The 20,528-nt window shown below is 39.8% G+C and overlaps 1 protein-coding gene across 4 annotated transcripts in view; it reads right to left on the minus strand.

Annotated features, from left to right (window-relative positions):
- The window catches only part of Snx13 (sorting nexin 13), a 104,104-nt gene that overhangs the window by 67,582 nt on the left and 15,994 nt on the right, over positions 1-20,528 (minus strand). For all 4 annotated transcript variants that reach the window (XM_076550774.1, XM_076550773.1, XM_076550772.1 and 1 more), the window contains exon 2: positions 3,142-3,254. In XM_076550774.1, coding sequence (XP_076406889.1) covers positions 3,142-3,254 — 113 coding nt within the window. The remainder of the gene's footprint in view (positions 1-3,141; positions 3,255-20,528) is intronic.

The raw sequence follows: 20,528 nt of genomic DNA on the forward strand, positions 1-20,528 counted from the left end.
TAATGCTTGTATCTATGATGTTTAAATAAAACTAGAAGCTACAACTGGCTGGAGAGATGGCTAAACCATTAGAGGCTAAACGCACAGTCAAAATGTAGGGCTACAAATGATTCAATAACCCAACTAGCTGGACATTGTGGTTCATGCCTTTAATCTCAGCATTTGAGAGGCAGGTAGATCTCTGAATCTGAGGCCAACCTCGTCTACAAAGTGAGTTTGAGGACAGCCAGAGCTGTTAAATAGAGAAAGCCTGTCTTGAAAAGCCAAAATAGATAAATTGATAAATCTACTCAATATATATAACAAAACGTCCTGAAATAATAATGTACTGACAATTTCCCATGATTTTTAAAAAAAAGCATTGTGCTTTTCTCCCCAAAAGTATTTTTCTTAATATTTGTAAATAAAAGATTAGCTTTAACTGTCTATATCACCATCATTTTAGACAGATAACTACAAAACTTTAACACTTGTTAAGATTTTTTTTTTTTAATCAAAGAGGATGGGTTGTCCACAGGAAAATATATTCCTGTCAAACATACAAATTAAGTAAATAACAAAAACATATCTTTAAAAACTTAGTAATAATTTAGTTAATAAAAAAGCAGAGTCAAACTAGCAAACAACTTTGAATTTATGATATGTCATCACTTGACTTTAAAAAGAATCTATTTTGTTGCTTAAATTTACAATATATTGAATGATACAAAGTTTCACTGAAGGGACAATCCGTCCTCATAATCAAGGCTACAAACAGGGAAGATCTAATTCAAAAGATTATGAACTTATAACCAAAACTGAGCATTCTGAGAATGTCTGATGAGCTAATCCTCTCCAACTGGGTTACAGAAGAAACAAAAGACCCTGAGGACAGGGCCCTCAGGAGGTTCAGCGGGCCCGTAGAGAATCACACTAATTCATGGCACAGCATTAGCCAGGAATTTCAGACTCCATCCTATGATTCTAAGCATTATCTAAAGAGGTTTTAATAAGCTCGCCACACCTTCCAAAAATCTATCTTTATCTAAAATATTTATAGAATTCTAAGTATCCAAACTATTGTTGGAAGTTATTCCTTGATAAATTAGCAAATTCAGAAAGGGGTCAATAAAACTTCTAGTAACTCTGTAATGAGTAGACAGTCACCCTTCTGTCTCTCTAATCCGTCTTTAATTTATTGTTAAGAAATCCTGGTGGAGGTAGTGTACACCTTTAATCTCAGCACTCAGAGGCAGGCAGATTTCTAAGTTTGAGACCAACCAGAGTGAGTTCCAGGACACCCAGGGTTACACGGAGAAACACTGTAGAGGAGAAGGAAAAAGAAAAAGAGAGAGATCTTGTCTGCCATCTTAGAACTCTCATCTTTGTCTCTAAAGCTCAAATTTCCTCTCTTTTGGTGGTGGGAAATATTTTGAAATACTTTCCCTTCAGTCTTGAAAAAAAAAACTTAATAAGTTAGAAGAATCTCTGTCTTTTAGATTCTAACATTTAGAGACACATCTCTTTAAGAAAGAGTCTTTCCAGTCAGTAGAAGCAGCCCTGACCCTGAGGGAAAGGACACCTGTTCAAGTCAGTGTAGCAGAGACCTCCTCCAGCTTTGGACCTGCATATTTGGTTTCAAACATTCTGTACCAATGTTTTCATTATCAATTAAGATATTCTCACTCTGTGTCACCTGACTCCTGTGGTTGAAATCGATTTATTTAATTATTTCAGTACAAAACACTGTATCTAGACAATTACTAAGAAAATACTGAACCTAACAAACTACAGTTTTGTGGAATCTGTGAAAGAACTGCACAGTAATCTCTAGTGTGCTACCCAGAAAACGACCAAACATGATTTTCAAGCCTCCAGCCTGAAGGAGGTGCTGGGAAGTAGGTGCCATCAGAAGCCACCTCTTCAGTGTCTTACAGGCTCTTATGTCATTGTTGACATGTACAATAAGCCAAAGCACCTGAAACGCCAAAGTGTTTTGCTCAGAAAAACTGGTCAGAAACTCCTCCAAATGTTTGGAAGTTTCAAAAATATTTTCAAAAAGACACAGGAAGTGTACATCATACACTAATTACATAAAAATGGACTTTCTAGCCGGGCGGTGGTGGCGCACGCCTTTAATCCCAGCACTCGGGAGGCAGAAGCAGGCGGATCTCTGTGAGTTCGAGGCCAGCCTGGTCTACAAAGTGAGTTCCAGGAAAGGCGCAAAGCTAAACAGAGAAACCCCGTCTCGAAAAACCAAAAAAAAAAAAAGAAAAAAAAATGGACTTTCTAAACATGCACATCAACAACAAAATACTCATCCAGCTGAACTGCACTGGGCAGTGTTTCACAGGCATGCTACCATCTAGAGTCTCCTTACAATTCTAGTCTACACCAACTGTTCTGTATACAAAGCCATAATAAAGTGGCACGTCACCATCCAGAGTCTCCTTACAATTCTAGTCTACACCAACTGTTCTGTATACAAAGCATAATAAAAAGGCATGTCACCATCTAGAGTCTCCTTATAATTCTAGTCTACACCAACTGTTCTGTATACAAAGCCATAATAAAGAGGCATGTCACCACCTAGAGTCTCCTTATAATTCTAGTCTATACCAACTGTTCTGTATACAAAGCATAATAAAGAGGCATGTCACCATCTAGAGTCTCCTTATAATTCTAGTCTATACCAACTGTTCTGTATACAAAGCCATAATAAAGTTTGTCTGGAACCATCTTGGTAAAGGTTTATCAATTCAAATGAAATCTTAAACACTGCAAACCAAGTAACCATAAAGAGAACACTATAAAAGCAAGTATTTATCTGAACTGTCTGGATCAAAGTAAAAACATTCATCAGAGGGTACCATTATTATTTGACATCTAATAAATGAACTAGTATCTCCTATAATGTAAAACTAGATGTGTATCTCAGCTGATCATAATATCACAATTTCATCTTTAGTCATTGAAACTTCATTTTTAAAGATAACCACCACCACAAACAAATGGGTATCTTAATTTTACTTGTTTTTTTAAACTTTAGTGAACAAAATTTAATAAAATAGCATTCACGTATAAATCATACTGAGTTCTCATTTTGTTTCAATTTTAACAAAATAACACATAAATTATAAAATCATCGTTGTGTATACTTACCCTCCCACAAAACAGAGGATATAAAATGCCAAATAAAATATTACAAAGGGTCCAAAGGTTACTAGGAAAAGGACAACACCAAGGCTTCCCCATCCCCATATGGATAGACTGGCCTGAAATAAAGCAAAGGACAAAAGTGGGGAGAAGTTAGTAAGAGCCAAAGAAAGAACTCTTCATATGAGTCAGAAAAACTTTTAAGTTGTTTTTAATTTCTTCTTTTAAGCACTAATGAGTCTAAATTTCTCTCTTATACATTTATAGTATCATTACAGAATGTATTAAAATATTTACTTTTGGAAATATCATATATCAATACACAAGAGATTTACAGAGCTCATCAACAAATATTGAGAACAAAAAGTGATAAGAGATAGTTATACAAATTACTCAATGAAAAACTTGCATGAGATCAATTATTTATAAAATAACTGAATATTTATATTTGCAAAAGCATAGAGAAAAGTTTGAGTATCAGTCATTATTATTAATACTACTTTAAAATTCAATCCCAAGAATTATAACACAAAGAAACATTTTAATTAAAATTTCAATGTGCATAATCTATCTCACTGAAAATTATGGTATCTTTGTTTTATCTAAATGCTACACAGAAATTTATGAAAATGTACTTGAGAAAATTGCACCAACAAAGCTAGCCACAAGTCTAACAAAGCATTCTCAAAGTTTCCGGCCTTTAAAAAGAGAAACTAGTCATCTAGAATCACCCTGTTCTATCTAGTAAAAGTATTCCTTTGTTAAGGGCAAACTGGATTTCAGCAATTTAAGTCATAATGAATAAATAAAGACATTCAATTCAAAAAGTTTCTCCATCAATTTGCTGTGTACTGTGATGTATACAAAGATGGCATTTGTCTCCTGTTATCAAGAAGCACAGAGAAGAATGTCTTATAAGACAAAACAATTAGACACTGAACCAAGAAAAGAAAAGGGATAGAAAGCATTGCAAGATGTTCCACTAAACAAAATTTAATGACAAAACCCAGACAATACGCATTATGGACTGTGAATGAAAGGGTTGATGCCTTCATCACCAGCCACTGACTGCTTCCTATGTGTTAAGCACAGTTCAAGGAGCTGACACAAAGCTCAGACTTGTCAGAACAGCACAGCCTTCATGTTCATACACCGCCACAGCTTACACTTCCAAGGGAGCAAATGCAGACAAGCGAGCACACAGTCCGTCAGCTGGGATAGCTCCTCCAGAGAAACCACCAACTGTGACTGGCTCAGCAGCTCTACTGACTGGAGAACACAGGAACAGAAAGCTTCCCCAGGGCTTATTTAAGGGACAGTATTTCCATTTATTCATGTCTTCTTCTGTGCTCTTCATCAGTCTTTTTGCCATCACCACTGCCCTGCTTCCAGAAGTAGCACAACTATTGCTCATATTTATTTTTATTATCTGCATCCTGGCCACTGATACCTTTAACCAGAGCCAGAATGGCTGTTAATTAATTTTCTGTCCCATCTTCCCATTCTCTTCCTTGACTCAGATGGGAACAGAAGTGGTCACCTGTCTTTCCTCCTAAGAACTCAAAGTAGGACAGTGATTGGAAATAAAGCAAAAAGCAGCCTGGTACCTCTGATCATCACTGAGCTTGGCATGTAACACCTACACCTGACCGCAGTACCGCCCGATGCCCAGCAACAGCACACAGTACCTACACCTCACCACAGTACCGCCCGATGCCCAGCAACAGCACACAACACCTATACCTCACCACAGTACCCATCAAAAAAACCCAGTTTCCCAAGGTCCCCCCAAACTCTGTTCGCAACCTCCCCCAGGAGCTCTGATAAGCTCTCCAGAAAGGTGAGAGCAGACATGGTCCAGGCACTACCCAGCCCACCTTCTCTAATGCAATCTGACTTCATATTAGCAGTATTACCCCTTCTGTTTATAGATTTATGCTTGCTCATTCCAGAGCTCAATAACTTGTTGATTAACAACATCCATACATTTTTAAAACAGTGAAATGGCTGTCACAGGACAAAAAGGAGCCTGTAACTGGAGGACAGGAGAGCCTTCACACATACTTCTTTACCAGGTTATTTGGTTCTAATTATAGAAATCTATTTAGTCTTACGTTTGAATTAGATCTTCCTCAATTAAGCAAATTTCAAGGGGCTGGCAAGATGGTTCAGTGATAATCGTTCCTGCTGCCAAGCCTGAGGACCTGAGTTTTATCCTGGGATGCCCAAGCAAGAAAGAAGCAACTCACACATGCTGTCCTCTCCACATGCATGCTGTGGCATGTTTGTACACACACAAAACAAAGAATGAAGGAATGGACAGATAAAAATGCAGTATCTGATTTTTTAAATAAATTTTCAAAGAAGTAACCACAATTAATTGGTATGACTATACTCAAGTCAGGCTGCAAACTAGCTATGCGTATGGTCCAGGCTGGCTCCAACTCTGAACAACCCTCCTGCTTAGCCAACTGAGGGATGGAATTACAGGGAAGTGTGTAGCACTATGCCCTCAAGTTTTCATCCTTCCAGGTCTCTAACTTCTCCTTTGAAAGACAGCAAATCATTACAAAAAGAAAAAAAAAAAAGCCTTCTCGTTCATTTAAACAAATTTTGAGAATCACTATAATGTACAAAATTCCAGCTATTTAACAGTAAATTAATGATACTATATACACATAAAAAGTCTACAAAGCAATGCTTTGCTTAATTAAGGAGAGAAGTTTTGTCTTGTTTTTATTTATTCTTTTGCAATTTCCTTGTGTGTTTGTGTGTATACTTGGATCTCACCCTCTGCCCCCACACTTCTTATACCCTAGGCAATCACTGTGCAGAACTGTAACCCCAGACCCAGGGAAAATTTAAAACCCTAGAGACTAACAGAATTAAGTATGTCCAATTAAGTCAGTCAAGTGATCATTTGCTTTGGTGTTAATCACTTACAACTATCTGAGAATTTCCAATTAAAAATTCCTTATTGAAACATCAGAACAGAGCATTGTCCACAAAAGACTGTCACTGAATATTTTATCTAATGCTAGCTAAAATTTTAATTCTAATTATTTCCTAAAACGATCAAGGATAATGAAATTTAGGATAATTTTGTACTATGTCAAAAACCTTCACAAATTCAGACAAGTATTACCTAAAAATTAACTAAAGTGAATGCCAAAAAATAGAAATAAATCTACAGGGCTCATTTACATTAAAATAATCCTTAATATTTTCCCTTTTTTGTTTTCTACTAAACACAGAAGTCAACCCTGAAGTCTCTTTGCTGGTTTATCCAGAAACCACTCATAGCTGTAAGCTGGAAACCTTTGAGGTCATCCAAGGCTTCTCAAGCTTCAAGTACCTAAGCTTCAACTCACAACATGGGAGCTGAGGCAGGTCCCAGTGTTTTTCCAAACCTGTCAGAATGGTTTGGACTTTAGACCCAATGACATTATATAGTTACAAATCTTCCTAAATTTAGTCTCCTCTAAAATCTAAAAGGTTCTGGAAATCAAAACTGTACTAAGCACTCTACATACTACTTCATTCATTCCTTGGAACAACCTAGAAAATAGTGAAGTAGATGCATATACTGCAAAAAAATTTTTATGGGCCCCAGAGTTAAATGACCTAAGTTCAAATTTCAGCTTCACTATTGATTAGCTGTGTAATCATCACATGCTTTCATTTCCCCATCCAGGTTACACTGTTACTGTGAGGAACAAGTGAGTCTGTGCTGCACTGGTCAATTTTAATGCAATCACTATGATTCTTTCTAGTGTAACAATATGAGTGGTGGTAAATTTGCCCAGCACACAGGAAATCATGGAAATGACCCCAGCACAGTTCACAAACAAGTGAGGTGGTATACACCTGTAATCCCAGCACTCCAGACATGAAAGCAGGAAGGTCCAAGTTCAAAGTCACCCTCAGCTACAGTCAGTCAGTTCAAAGATAAACTGGGCTACATGAGGCCATGCCTCACTTTTAAAAGAAAGTGTGACATGCATACATATTATTTTTATGGGTGTTTTGCCTCCATGTGCATCATATGTGTGTCTCGTGTCCACAGAGACCAGAAGAGGGAGTCAGATCCTCTGGAAACTGGAGCTAGAGACAGTTATGAGCTGCCATGTGGGTACTAGGAATCAAACCCAGGTCCTCTGAAAGAGCAGCCAGTGCTCTTAACTTCTGAGCCATCTCTCCAGCCCCCAAGTACATTTTAATACATTAAATGAAGAGGGTAACCAAACAGACAGGGCCAAGAATCTTAAAAGTTATACAAATTCAGTGCCAACCTTAAATTATACATAGTTCAACAACCAAAACAGCACTAAAAATGGCACTACCACAAGCCCAGTCTGTCTTCCTCCAACCTTATTTTATCTGTAGTAAGCTGGAAGCTATTCTCTAGGGATTTAAATTGAATGTTATCTTGACAAGAGACCCAATCTTCACTTAAGATTATAATGCAATCAAGGTCTGATATATACAGGCCAGTTCACTAAATGTTAATCCATTCACCAGCTAAAAGGAAAAACAGAGACTAGAGGAGAGAAAACAAGGGACTGAATATGGAGACAAAGTATGAAAACGGATCCTACATGGAAGTGCTCCTCTTCACCTGACCATATGGCTTCAAGCATCACACAGTCCTGCCAGGACAACCCATGCCAACACTCCACAGCTCCATCCTCCTCCTCCCCGGGGAAGAACACATAAAAATAGTAGCGATCTCTCAGCTAACTCCACATACTCTGGCACAACCTAGCTAACTGCTATGCTTTTCGGGGGCAGCCACACAAGTATCTTAGGTACTGATACCGAGTTAACAGCCAACCTCCTCTTTCCATGATCAGTAACAGAAGGACAAACATCCTCGTTCACTGTCCCCATTCAAGGTACCTAGTGTACCTCTGGAAGGCTGCCTAAAGATGGTGACTTGGTACCAAGTTTTAGATACCGCTGTGGAGTAGGCAGGGACAGAGGACAAACATTTTGGTCAGGTACTTTCATCTGAATACCCTTGGATTTTCTCCTTCCCAACTGGAGGGTAACCACAATAAGTAAGTTATACCTTATACATACACTTTGGTTCTTTGGTAATAGAACTACTTCCTTTATACACTTCTAAGACAATTACATTCATACATGTAGATGACTTCCAAGTCTTTAATATTTTTATTAAAAAGCAGTGACAATAAATGATCTCTCACAAGCTAAGAGGGCTCCAAGAACCTAATAATAAAGAAAATACGAAAAACCGAGTTGCTATGAACCAGGGGGTTTTTAAGAATGCATTTAGTATTGCTGTGTGTGTACCAGATGTGTCCATGCACAGGGTCAGAGGACACTCTGTGCAGGGGGCACTTTTCCTCCACCTTCGCATGGGTTCTAGGGATAAACTCAAGTTTGTACAGCAGTACCTTTACCCACTGAGCATCAGATCTGCTCAAATTCTGTGTTTTTTAAACTAGAGTCTATCAGTTTTAGAATACCTACACCAAGTGTAAAGCAGGTAAACCATACTGTATATTATTCATTCAAGATACAAACTAGGTTAGGCTTCATTCTTCTTCCTTGCTACCACAATGTAAGCAGTAGGATCAACAAATTAGGGAGGGACCAGAAGCAACTACAGTACTAAAATTAAATTAGAAAATCACATTTCCTCAATGCTTTCTGCTACAGATAGAATCTTAAAACTACATAAAATGCTTATGGGGGTGTGTAGAAATAAACAATCCCGACCGACTTCCCACAAACACTCTTTAAGTCAAAAATGCAAAACTGTTTGCTACAATCCTCTGGACTTCTGACAAGAGGCTTAGCAGACAGTAGGGTACAAAACACTGACCAAGAAACTACTAGAAACCTGGCTGGGCGGTGGTGGCCCACACCTTTAATCCCAGCACTCGGGAAGCAGAGCCAGGTGGATCTCTGTGAGTTCGAGGCCAGCCTTGTCTACAGAGTGAGGTCCAGGTCAGGCACCAAAACTACACAGAGAAACCCTGTCTCAGAAAAACCAAAAAATAAATAAATAAAAATAAAAATAAACTACTAGAAACCTATTTCTCTATCAAAATAATAACTGTCAATAAAGACTTTTTAAAATAAATTTTAACACTCAAAGATTTTTTTTTTTTTTCAAAATAAACTTGAGGGCTAGAGAGATGGTTCAAGGGTTAGAGGCACTAGGGGTCTTCCAGAGGAGCTGTGTTCGAGGGTTCGATTCCCATCTCCAATACAGTGACTCACAACCATCTATAACTAATTCCAGGGAATCTGACACCTCTCTGTAGCATGAACCTTAATAGGTCTTAATAAAAACAAATCCGAGGCCAGGTATGGGGTGAATGCTGGAAGATCAGAGAAGCAGAACAAGCCACAGCCACCTCACCTCGCCAGTTCCTCAGCTGATCCTGTTTCCTCAGACTGGAAGCCTCTGAGTCCTCATCTAAATGAATCTCAGCTGAACTGCTTATCGAAAGCCTGAAAGCTTAACCTGCCTACTTCCTGTCCTCACGCCTTATATACCTTTCTGCTTTCTGCCATCACTTCCTGGGATTAAAGGCGTGAGTCTCCATGCCTGGCTGCTTCCAATGTGGCCTTGAACTCACAGAGATCCAGATGGATCTCTGCCTTCCAAGTGATAGGATTAAATGTGGGTGTGCCTCTATTTTCTGCCCTCTATTCTCTGACCCCAGATAAGTTTATTAGGGTGCACAATATTTTGGGGAACACAGTATCAGCACACCTCTGGCTTCCCTGAACATCAGACATGCAAGTGGTACATGGACATATATATATATATACAAGCAAAACACTCACATACATAAAAAAGTAAATACATTTTTAAATTTTTACTTAATGTGCAACAGTGTTCTGCCTGCATGTATGTCTGAGCGAGAGTGTCAGATCCCCTCAAACTGGAGTCACAGACACTTGTGAGCTGCCATGTGGGTGCTGGGAATTGAACCCAGGTCCTCTGAAAGAGATACTCTGAACTGCAGAGCTATCTCTCCAGCCCTATAATTTTTTTAAAAAGACTAAGTTTTTAACACTCTCCAAAAAACAAAACACACACATAAAAAATGATGACGCCCTCACCTCTATGTTATGTCACAAACATTAGTAGATGCTACTAAAAAAATGCTTACTTAGTGGCGGGGTGCTAACCGTCTAACAGAATTTTCATTATTTAGGAAACATATTGCTATTTATAAACATTTCCTTTTGCCAGATTAAGGTCAAATTTAGATTCTTTTAGCTAGCATTGATGTATATCTCATATAAAAAATTCTCTTAAAAATAATTGAAAGCAAAAATGTAAATATTCCAAGGAATATGACACTTAAATCTCCAGTGTGAGTTAACTATGTGAGTTAACAGAATCCTTCATCCCAAATGATGATGATGATGATGATAATTGATCTTATTTTGAATTAACTATCTCTATCAGAATATTTATTCTAATTATTTTCCCTAAATAAAATTGTACACTCATAAAATACACACAGCTACCAGTCATCTGAAAAGAGAAACTTACAAATGCTCCTTCCTTAGAGGTCGTGACAGACAGGTTCTGTCAGACAGTGGGACACAGGGACAGATCTCAGGACAATACCGTTCTACAGACAGGACCTGGCACAGTACCAATACTTCACATACTTATGAAAACTACACTCAGTGAGAATAATCACTTTAGAGAAACCCCCTCTGGTGTTTTCACAGCACGGTAAACTAATGATGGATCTTTAGTGGAAAAATATCCGAAGAATGGCAACCAAACACTTCTTTTGAAAGAACCTTGAAGTATTTTATCTTTCAGTAAAAAGTAATGCTGGCAGGTCCAACAAAATACATCAAGACTGTCTGACTCAGAGTCTAGGGTAGAAATATTTTTAGACCCTTCAAGCACCAGAAAGTTACTGAAGATGCATGGAGAGGACTCAGAAGGCAAGCTGAAGAGCCCCCTGGCCCACCAATGGCACAATTAGAACATTGGTTGTGGTGATTGGTTCCCAGTGATCTGGATCCCAGTGATCTCTTCTGAACTGGCTAACAATCCTGTCACTATTCTTAAAGAATAGTAACAATTTTTTAAAAAATTATGGGGCAGGAGAGAGTTAAACAAACATCAAGGCAATCAATGTTGATGAAAATACAGGTTTTTAAGAAATATTTTAGATAATGATGGATGTACTGTAATTCTTAATGAAATACATGTCTAGCAATAATCTAGCTGTTAACCCTTGGGAGAAAAAGCAGAAACAGATACCTTGTGGAATAAAGCTATACAGATATCACTATCTGTAAAAAGGTGTTACCGGAAAGTGTCAAGTCAAACCTGAACCTTACTTTAAAAATGCAGAAAACTGAGACAATGTTACAGATGCCATGGAGATGAATTCAGAAAGGGCAAAAATGGAAGAAAACAAACCGTTTCTTCAACAACTGAAGCTCACGGGAAACAGAATGACAATGGACTAAAGAGCAATTTGTGGATAAAAACAGCAATGTGCTGACATGACTCAAATAATCGTAAACAAGCACAGTGGAAGAAGGAAGAGAAAGAAACGCGAATCTGGGAGTTCCAGGCACTGTTAGAATGATGACATTAATAAATTACTACTTATTTTTAGTTAGTATAATGATATTATAGTTGTTTTACCAAAAGAAATTTTTAGTGTATTTTCAAGATGAAATCAAACACCTAGAATTTTCTTCAAGATAACCTTCAAGGTTCTTAGGGGAGAAAAAGTACAAGGAGGCAGCTACACCAGGCCGTGGCGGGCAAGTGCCTAAGCTGGCGTGAGCTCAGGTGCTCAGTACACTATTTTTTCCTACTTTTCTGTGTAAAATCTTTCACTGGAACATTTTTAAAACACAACAATCATAACACTCATTTGGACAATTAAGTACACTTTTTCTCAAGTAACCACTGCAGGGAAATAAATATGCTGCATCTTTACAGCCCAGGAAACTCGATTTGGGTTAGACATTTCCTATGATTACTTAATAGTGGTGCAACATACACGAAGCTATTCAACTAAGAAAAAGATGATTTTAAATGCAGAACTGTTGGGCGTAGTGGTGCACACCTTTAATCCCAGCACCTGGGAGGCATGGACAGATCTCTGGGCAGCCTGGTCTACAGAGTGAGTTCCAGGACATCCAGGGCTACACAGAGAAACCCTGTGTGGAAAACCAAATAATAATAATAATAATGGCTGAGTACTGAGTTCTAATATCTTGTTTTATGTAGAAGAAAGAAGACATTTCATCTAAAAACTACTGTCTTTCAAAAGATTGTTTTGGAGGTTTCAGACTGATTCTTACAATAATTGGTTAGGTATGTGTCAAGCCTTAATGCTGAAAGTATAACCAAATAGCTTTTGCTTGCAAGGGAAAGAGACTGAAAATATAAACTTAGCATGCTAGATTGTGCCAGAATCTCGGCGTTCGGCAGCTGGACGCAGAAAGTTCTAGAATTCATGGCCTGCCTGTCCTATGGTAAAAAGGAAGATCGGGAGAGGTAGCCAGACTGCTCAGGGGGCTAAGGAACTTGCTGCACAAGCTTGGCTACTCACACAGGAGAGAACCCACCCCAAGTGTCCTCTATCCCACGCACCGTGACACACACGCACACTATACACAGCGAGGAATTCTGTAAACTGATCTATCTATTCCTCTTTCGTATACTACAGCCTGACCACAGCTCCCCTCCCTCCTCTCCTCCCAGTCCTCCCCACATCCACTCCTCCTCCTCTCTCTTCAGAAAAGAGCAGGCCTCCCAGGGACATCAACCAAACACGGAATAGCCAGTTACAGTAAGGCTGGGCACACACCCTCATATCTATGCTGGACAAGGAACCCAGCAGGAGGAAACGAGTCCAAAAAGCAGGCCCAAGAGTCACGGTGCAGCAACACAGAAATGCCACGAATTGAAAGAGGAATTGTTTTTTTAAGAGAAGGAAAGTTGGTGCTTCCAGACTTGAAGCAGTTCTCAAATTCCTTTTAAACTGTCCTCAGAGGGCAGTTTCAGGGGCTGGGAATGTGTCTCCGAGAGGAGTGCATGCCTCGTACACACGAGAAAGGCCACAGACTCAGTTCCCAGCACCAGAATAAAGGTGAGAGAACACAAAAGGCACTTTTGCAGTATGATCAAAAAAAAAAAAATACTAGTTTTGTTTTGCTAAATGAACATGTTGCCAAACTGCCTTCTAGACATTTATGCTTATACACAGTCGTTCTGCTCCCAATCTTAGCCGGAGAAGCTTCTTTGTGCAGTGGGCAGCAGTTGGAGCAGTGACTCATGAACGGTTAGAGCTCTGACAGCAAGTTAATGCTCTGGCTCCGCCCTAAACAGGATGTGGACACCAACACCCGATGCACCCAGTCAAAGCTCCCAGAACATCACAGAAGGGGGCAGAAGTAATGCAAGAGCCAGAAGGTGGGCGAAGTGCTGGGTGAAATGCTGTATGCTCGACATGGCACAGCACCGACTCACGGCCTCCCTGCAGGGAGCGTTCCTGCACAAGAGGACGCCAGACAAGTCAGCTTCACGGCAGGCCACCAGCAGGTTACAGACAGAGAAGAGGAGGAGACAGAGAACACGAAGGTGAGAGGAGGCCTTCAGAGTGTCGGAGGCAGTGGAAAAGGGAACTGGAGGTGGTATGACCGAAATATATCAAAGGATAAATAAAAGATAAGAAAAAATCAATCTCTTTCCAGGAATTCAGCCCATCTCCTTTCCACTGCTGTTAAGAATATTTCAAAATATCATAGTAGACGATGCTGGCTTGTGTTTATTACAAAGAATTTAAAAGCTGAGAAAGTTGGTCCATTTCATTTTTCCAACATATAAGTTTTCTTCCCTTATATTCCAATTTCTAAATAAATATTTAAAAGCCATCACAGATTGATGTTTCTGGCTTTTCTCAAAAAAGAAAGAGAGAGAGGGAGGGAGGGAGGGAGGGAGGGAGGGAGGGAGGGAGGGAGGGAGGGAAAGGAAAGGAAGAAAAAAGAAAAGGAAATTCTGGCTGGGATCTCAATAAAGCTGTACTGAGACGGACGGACGGAGCCCAGCAGCAGTGTCCACCGGAGAACGCGCATGATGGGCAGCAGTCATGGCCCCACATGTGCTATGAAGGTTTACTTGGTGCTGAGTCTAATTTGGTTTGAAAATGGTCTCTCACTAGGTTATCCACTCCGGCCGTGAATTCCTAGCCTCAAGTTAACTTCCTGCATCAGCCTCCGGAGGAGCAGTCATGCTGCAAAGATAAAATTTTACTCCTGTTTGATTAAAGAAACAAGACATTTACCTGTACCTAAGATACAGATCATCACTGCATAATTACATTCACTGCATTCACTATCTCTGTTATCCCCTTCCTTAAAAGAAGGGATCAATGAATATCCAATTACTAAAAGGAAATGTCAGGACCCTGCTAACCCACCCTCTTGGAGCTCGCTCCTCCTATCAGTTAGCAAAGCCTACCCATGTTTTCCCTTAGTATCTCCTGAGTTCCCCCTCTTCACTGTCAGAGCCTGAGGCAAACCCTTTCTTGTAGGTACCAGACTGTAGGATGGTGGTGGCTTGAATGAGAATGGGGCCATAGGCTCATATATTGGGACATATGGTGCACAGTGGGTTGACTGGAGGTAGGATTAGGATTAGGCCATGTGACCTTTTTGGAGGAGGTGTGTCAGTGGAGAGAGGTTTTGAGGTTTTCAAGGCCCACACCAGGCCCAGTCTCAAGATCTCTACCTCATCTTCTGGATCCGATGTAAGCTCTCAGTTACTGCTCCAGTGCCGTGCCTACCTGCCTGGTACCATACTTCTGCCATGATGATCATGGACTACCCTTCTGAAACTACAAGCAAGCCCCAAATTAAATGCTTTCTTTTATAAGTTGCCTTGGTCACGGTGTCTCTCCAGAGAAATAGAACAGTGACTAAGACACTGACTCTCCTACATTCTCCTTATTGTTAAAACACTCTTGGATAAAGATTATGAAATACCTGCCTTTTCCATGAGTTAAGACCAGTTAGTTCTCCTGCTTCTCTTTGCTGGCTGTATTACTTTTCCACTCTAGCAATATTCTCTCTTTAGCACATTCTCTTCAAGAGCCAACATAGTGTTATCTTTCATGCAGAAAGCTTTTCCTTTTAAAAATCTGTGCTGGGTAGTCTAATGTCAACTTGACACAAGTAAAATTATCTGAAAACATGAAATTGAGAAAATGCCTCCATAAGATCCGACTGTAAGTCATTAATTACTGATGTGTGAGGGTTCAGCCCATTGTGGGTGGTGCCATCCCTGGGCTGCTGGTCCTGGGTTCTCTACAAAAAGATGCTGAGGAAGTCATGGGAAGCAAGTCACTAAGCAGCTCTAGATTCCTGCCCTGTCTGTCCTGACGTCCTTCAGTGATAGGAATTATAAGCCACATAAACCTGTTCGTCTACATGATGCTCTGGTGTTTCATTAAAGCAACAGTGACCTAACTAGGACACCCAATGTGCCTCCTTACACCCTTAACTTTAAAAGTCTAATATTTTTCATAATGTAAGGTATGGAGGAAGCCCTGAGTGAAGTCCTTGGTTTATGTGTACTTTTACATGGGTATAGCCTGGTGAGGATTCCAAGACCAACTGGCCCGTGGGAAACTGGCCAAGCCATTACTCATATGGGTCAGGCTGAAGAGAAATGGCAAAGCTTCTCTCAGGAGTCCAAGTATGACTGTTTATGAGTGACTGGTGAGTATGTGAAAAGGTTAACATTTTTGCTCCCTCCTCCCTGATGCCTACAGCCTACAGAGACCTCCTATAGAGACTAGCCAACCATGTTCCATGCTGTACCTGCTGAGAGAGATTTCAAGTACCCTTGTAGAACAGCGCCTGAACCCAGCTTCACTGGCCGTGTATGTGCGTCTGTCTTTTCTTGACTGCACACCACCAAGCCAGTGGGAGGAAAGGAACATCCAACAATGAACGAGGCCATGAATTTGAAAACGAGCAAGGATGCAGGAGGTTTGGGGGAAAGAAAGGGAAGGGGGAAGAATGAAATTATATTATGATCTCAAACAATTTTAAAAAATTAAAGCTAAATGCATCCAACAAACTTGTCTATAGATCTCTACTTAAGAACAAAGTGAAAAAAACTTCCTTATTCTTTACTCCGTACTACAAAAACATGTGTATACTTATTTAAACTGTCTATTCCAATTCTTTCCTATATTCTATAGATAAAGACCCCACAGTTTTCAGTGAACACACCAAGAAGCTCCTACTAAGTGGTATATATCTTTTAGGTGATTTTTTCAGAAACAAGTTATTCCAACCCCAATTCTCATATATAACTTAGAAATGATGCAGTATAACAATTTCTCCTTTATTTCTATATTTCTATACACTTTTATTAACTGGATCATACAGTAGAAACTAAATATTTAACCATGAATAATCCACTTAGCAAAAAATAATGCAAACAATGTGCTAAAAAATAGTTTATCAGTCAAACTATATACAAAGACAGAAATTAGAGAATCTAAGCATAACTAAAAATAAGTAAAAAGTAATTTTAAAATAGAGAATCCAGTACCAACTGTTCACAGGCTTTGAGGATGCAGACTCTGATGCCTGCCATCCTAGGCTTGGGATGATACTTAGTCCTTATCCTATTAGAACTGATAAATCTGCACCTAAAGCTCAGGTAGCCGAAGAACTAAAGAGCCTTCCTTCCCATCCTGCTTCCCCAAGGTTGCAGTCTACAGCACATTGAAATGATGACCGGAGTTACCAGAAAGTCATACCATATAGTCTAACGTAACAACGCCACCCAGCCCAGCCAAAGAAAAACCTGAATTAGTGTCCTTGCCAACACTCTGAATCCGAACCTGTAACACGAACACTGCACACTGCACCCCGGAGAGTTCACTAACAAACAACCACTGGGTTTAAAAGGTGAAGAAAATCGATAGCCACCTAAATGTCAGGTAATGAAAGGAATCAAGAGGAACGAGAAGCAGCATAGATGCTCCTCAGTTTTCAACCTGCAAGTAAGCATATCTAAACTATGAATACCAACTTACATACGGCCCACCTATCACAGTATGCTTTGGACATTGGTTAAACTCCATAACCCATCACAAGCTCCATCCACCTGACACCACAGCCTCAACAAGTTATTCTGAGCTTCGTAACTTAAAATACATTGAAATTAAGTAACTACATACAAGATCATCTAATTAAACAAAACACGGCCAGTGAAATGCTTCAGTAAGTCAAAGTACTTGCTGCCAAGCTTACCAACCTGAGCTTGCTTTCTGAACCTACATTGTGGAAAAAAAAAAAAAGAATATCAAGTTCCTCTTCCGTCCAACACGTTATAGCATGTGCATGTGCACACACACAAAATAAATGTAATAAAAGTTTTTAAGTATAAGATGTTTAATCATGACATGCATCTTGCTTAGGAAATGGGTTTTAATTACTAGTTAACATGGTGATACTATAATTATGTGCAAGTTGTGGTTTCACATAGAGTACTATTTTCTTATTTCTCCTATAAGTATTACCAAATTTACTGTTTTACAGTTTATTTTATTCTGACTAAAAACACTGAAATTGTATGAAAATATTTTGATTAAAGTCCTGATTGAAAAGCAAATTCATAGTCATCCTATTTACTTAGGCCCATTCTTAAAGCCTGAAAGTATTGGACTTCTAAAAGTTTTCATTTTTAAAGGAAATTGAAGCAATCTACTAACAGTCATGTCTGGTGTCTCATATTTTCAAGTTCAATGGTACAAAAAAATCAAGTTACATGTAAAATTAGCAAAATGGGTTGGCTGACGAATTTGGTGGTGCATACCTGTAACCCAAGCACTGCAGAGAACTATCAAATTTCAAACCTAGTCTGGGCTGCACAGAGTTCTAAGCCAGCCTCAACCACATAGGGACTCTGCCAAATAAATAACTGTTTTTCTTTTATCAGTAAGAATCAGCATCCATCACAAATTTCCAGTTCCATACAGCTTTTCCTTTAGACTAAGGTAAGCAGTTTCTTTATAAACTTATTTCAAATCACCATGCATAAAATCCTAATTCAGAAATAGGAGAAGTTTGTTTAGATAAGATTACTTTTCACTCTTTCTTAAATCCATACTAATATACATTGAAAAAAGTAAAATCTATCGAATCTGGGACTGAGCAATTTCAATTATTCCTGGAAAGCAGCAAGTATAAAGTGAAACCGTTCTCTACGCTTTGCAGATCATCGCTAGGCACCGACACAACAGACCCCAAAGCAGCACAAATGGGAGAACAGCGGGACACGAGGCCAAACTCCAGCTCTGAGATGCTGCAGCCTTGCCGGTTCTTGTCAGGACAAGCAGCCGGTAACCACTCCACTCACTGAGGAAGCTGTGGGGCAACAGCCCAGATGGTGGGTCTCTCCTTGGATCCCATAGAATCAATCCACACCCTTTAAAGAGGACACAAGCTAGAACTTGCTAAGATGGTCAGTGCATCAAAGGTTTAAACTGGTACCTGAGGACTAGTCATCTACCATGGAACTGGTGCACATGGTTTTTGGACTACTTCTGAATGTAGACCACCTGTTACCATGAAGCAGTAAGTTTACTGCTATCAATCCAGCCCCCTACTCTAACCACAGTCCTTGCTCTTCATCCAATTTCCCACGTTCTCTCCTTCCTAAAACTTCCCTTTAGGCTCACTATGCTCCATGGTACAAACACTCCCACATTACCAAGAATTTCACTATCTTGCATAAGAAAAAGCTGCTTCCTCTGAAACCTTCTCCAAGACTGCTTATTCTTTCATTTGTCACTATTATCATAATTTGCACTTATCACTATCATCTCAACTTTAAATCACAAGCCATGAGCAGTTTCCTACAAATACACACATACACAAATACACACACACACACACACACACACACACACACACACACACACTAGTAATATCCCTGCTCCTGGATAATTCTTGTTCATTAGGAAATACTTCAGGAAGGGAGAGGTAAGAAGGAATTTTAACATTCTACTACCAGGTTAGGCCACCTACAAACTGCATCCAATGAACTAAGGATGGGAACCACGGCATCACAATTTCCAATGCGCAGCACAGTTAAGGACATTGGCGGTTTTAAAAATTTTCCAGGTGACTGCCATCTGCAATCACATAAAAACTACTGATTCCTAAAGCACAGCTAACCTTTCATTGCACGTGGATACATGGGATCCAAAACTCTTTTTATCCCATATACTAGATAACCTGAGTCCTCTCAAAATACACAAGGAGAATCCACCTCATACTCTATTTTTAATAAGCACTTCCACATCAGCCAACATTCACTGCAACTCGACGTTAAGCACGGTAAGGCTAGCCACCCCTTTCACATTGTCTTCTGAATAGGAAACGCAAAGATCTCCCATTTTATTCTCTAAGCCCTCTTGCTTGAAAAGTTAGTTGTGCTGACTGCCCTACAGTCCACTGTCATTAAGAGTTCCCAATAGCTGGTTATCCTACTTTTCCTTTTTGTCTACTTCTACGGCATTCTGCTTTCTAGGCTGAACTCCAAGGTTCACACTTCAAAGTCTCTCTTGCCAGTATCCTCATTTATCACTGGATGCTGGAACTGCTTGAACTTTCCCATGGTCACCAGATGCAATAAGGTTTATGAAGGCCTAACACTGAGCCTGCTCTGTTCACTGTGTGCCTGGTGGCATACAGGCAGTAGATCCTAAAACTCTGTGCTGACTAAGTTCAAGCACAACCATAGACAGACCTGACAAAGCACTCTAAGGAAGGTTTGGGAACCAAGACTCTCTTCCTCCAACTCCCAGGGATACACCCTCATCACCTCACTGCCCTTCCTGAGAACATACCACCTTCTGTGTACTTCCAGCCCATTCGCGCTCGAATTCTGTGTTAAATCAACTCAGTAAGGAACTACTTTTTCCTGAGCAGAAGTGTAACAATAAACAAGAACAACTTAAAATTAGACGAAGATTATCAAAGAAGACAACAGCAAAAGACTGGCTCATTTTTCTAAATTTAATGAATATTCTCTCATACACACATACACAAGAAAATAATACAAAAGGTGATTATTTAAAATAGAAACACTAGGGGCTATGAAGATGGTTCAGGGAAACTGCTTGCTATACAAGCGTGAGAACCTGAATTCAGATCCCCAGGACCCACAGAAAAGGCTGGACATGGCAGGGTGTGTCTGTTCCCAGTACCAGAGATCAGACAGGCAGATCCTTGGGCCTTGCTGACCAGCCAGTCTAGCCTTATGGTGTGCTCTGGGTGCAGTGAGAGATACGGTCTCCAAAACCAAGGAGAAGGGGTAGCTTAGTGGTAGA

This window comes from Peromyscus maniculatus, chromosome 14 (genome assembly GCF_049852395.1).
Source record: "Peromyscus maniculatus bairdii isolate BWxNUB_F1_BW_parent chromosome 14, HU_Pman_BW_mat_3.1, whole genome shotgun sequence".
NCBI lineage: Eukaryota > Metazoa > Chordata > Mammalia > Rodentia > Cricetidae > Peromyscus > Peromyscus maniculatus.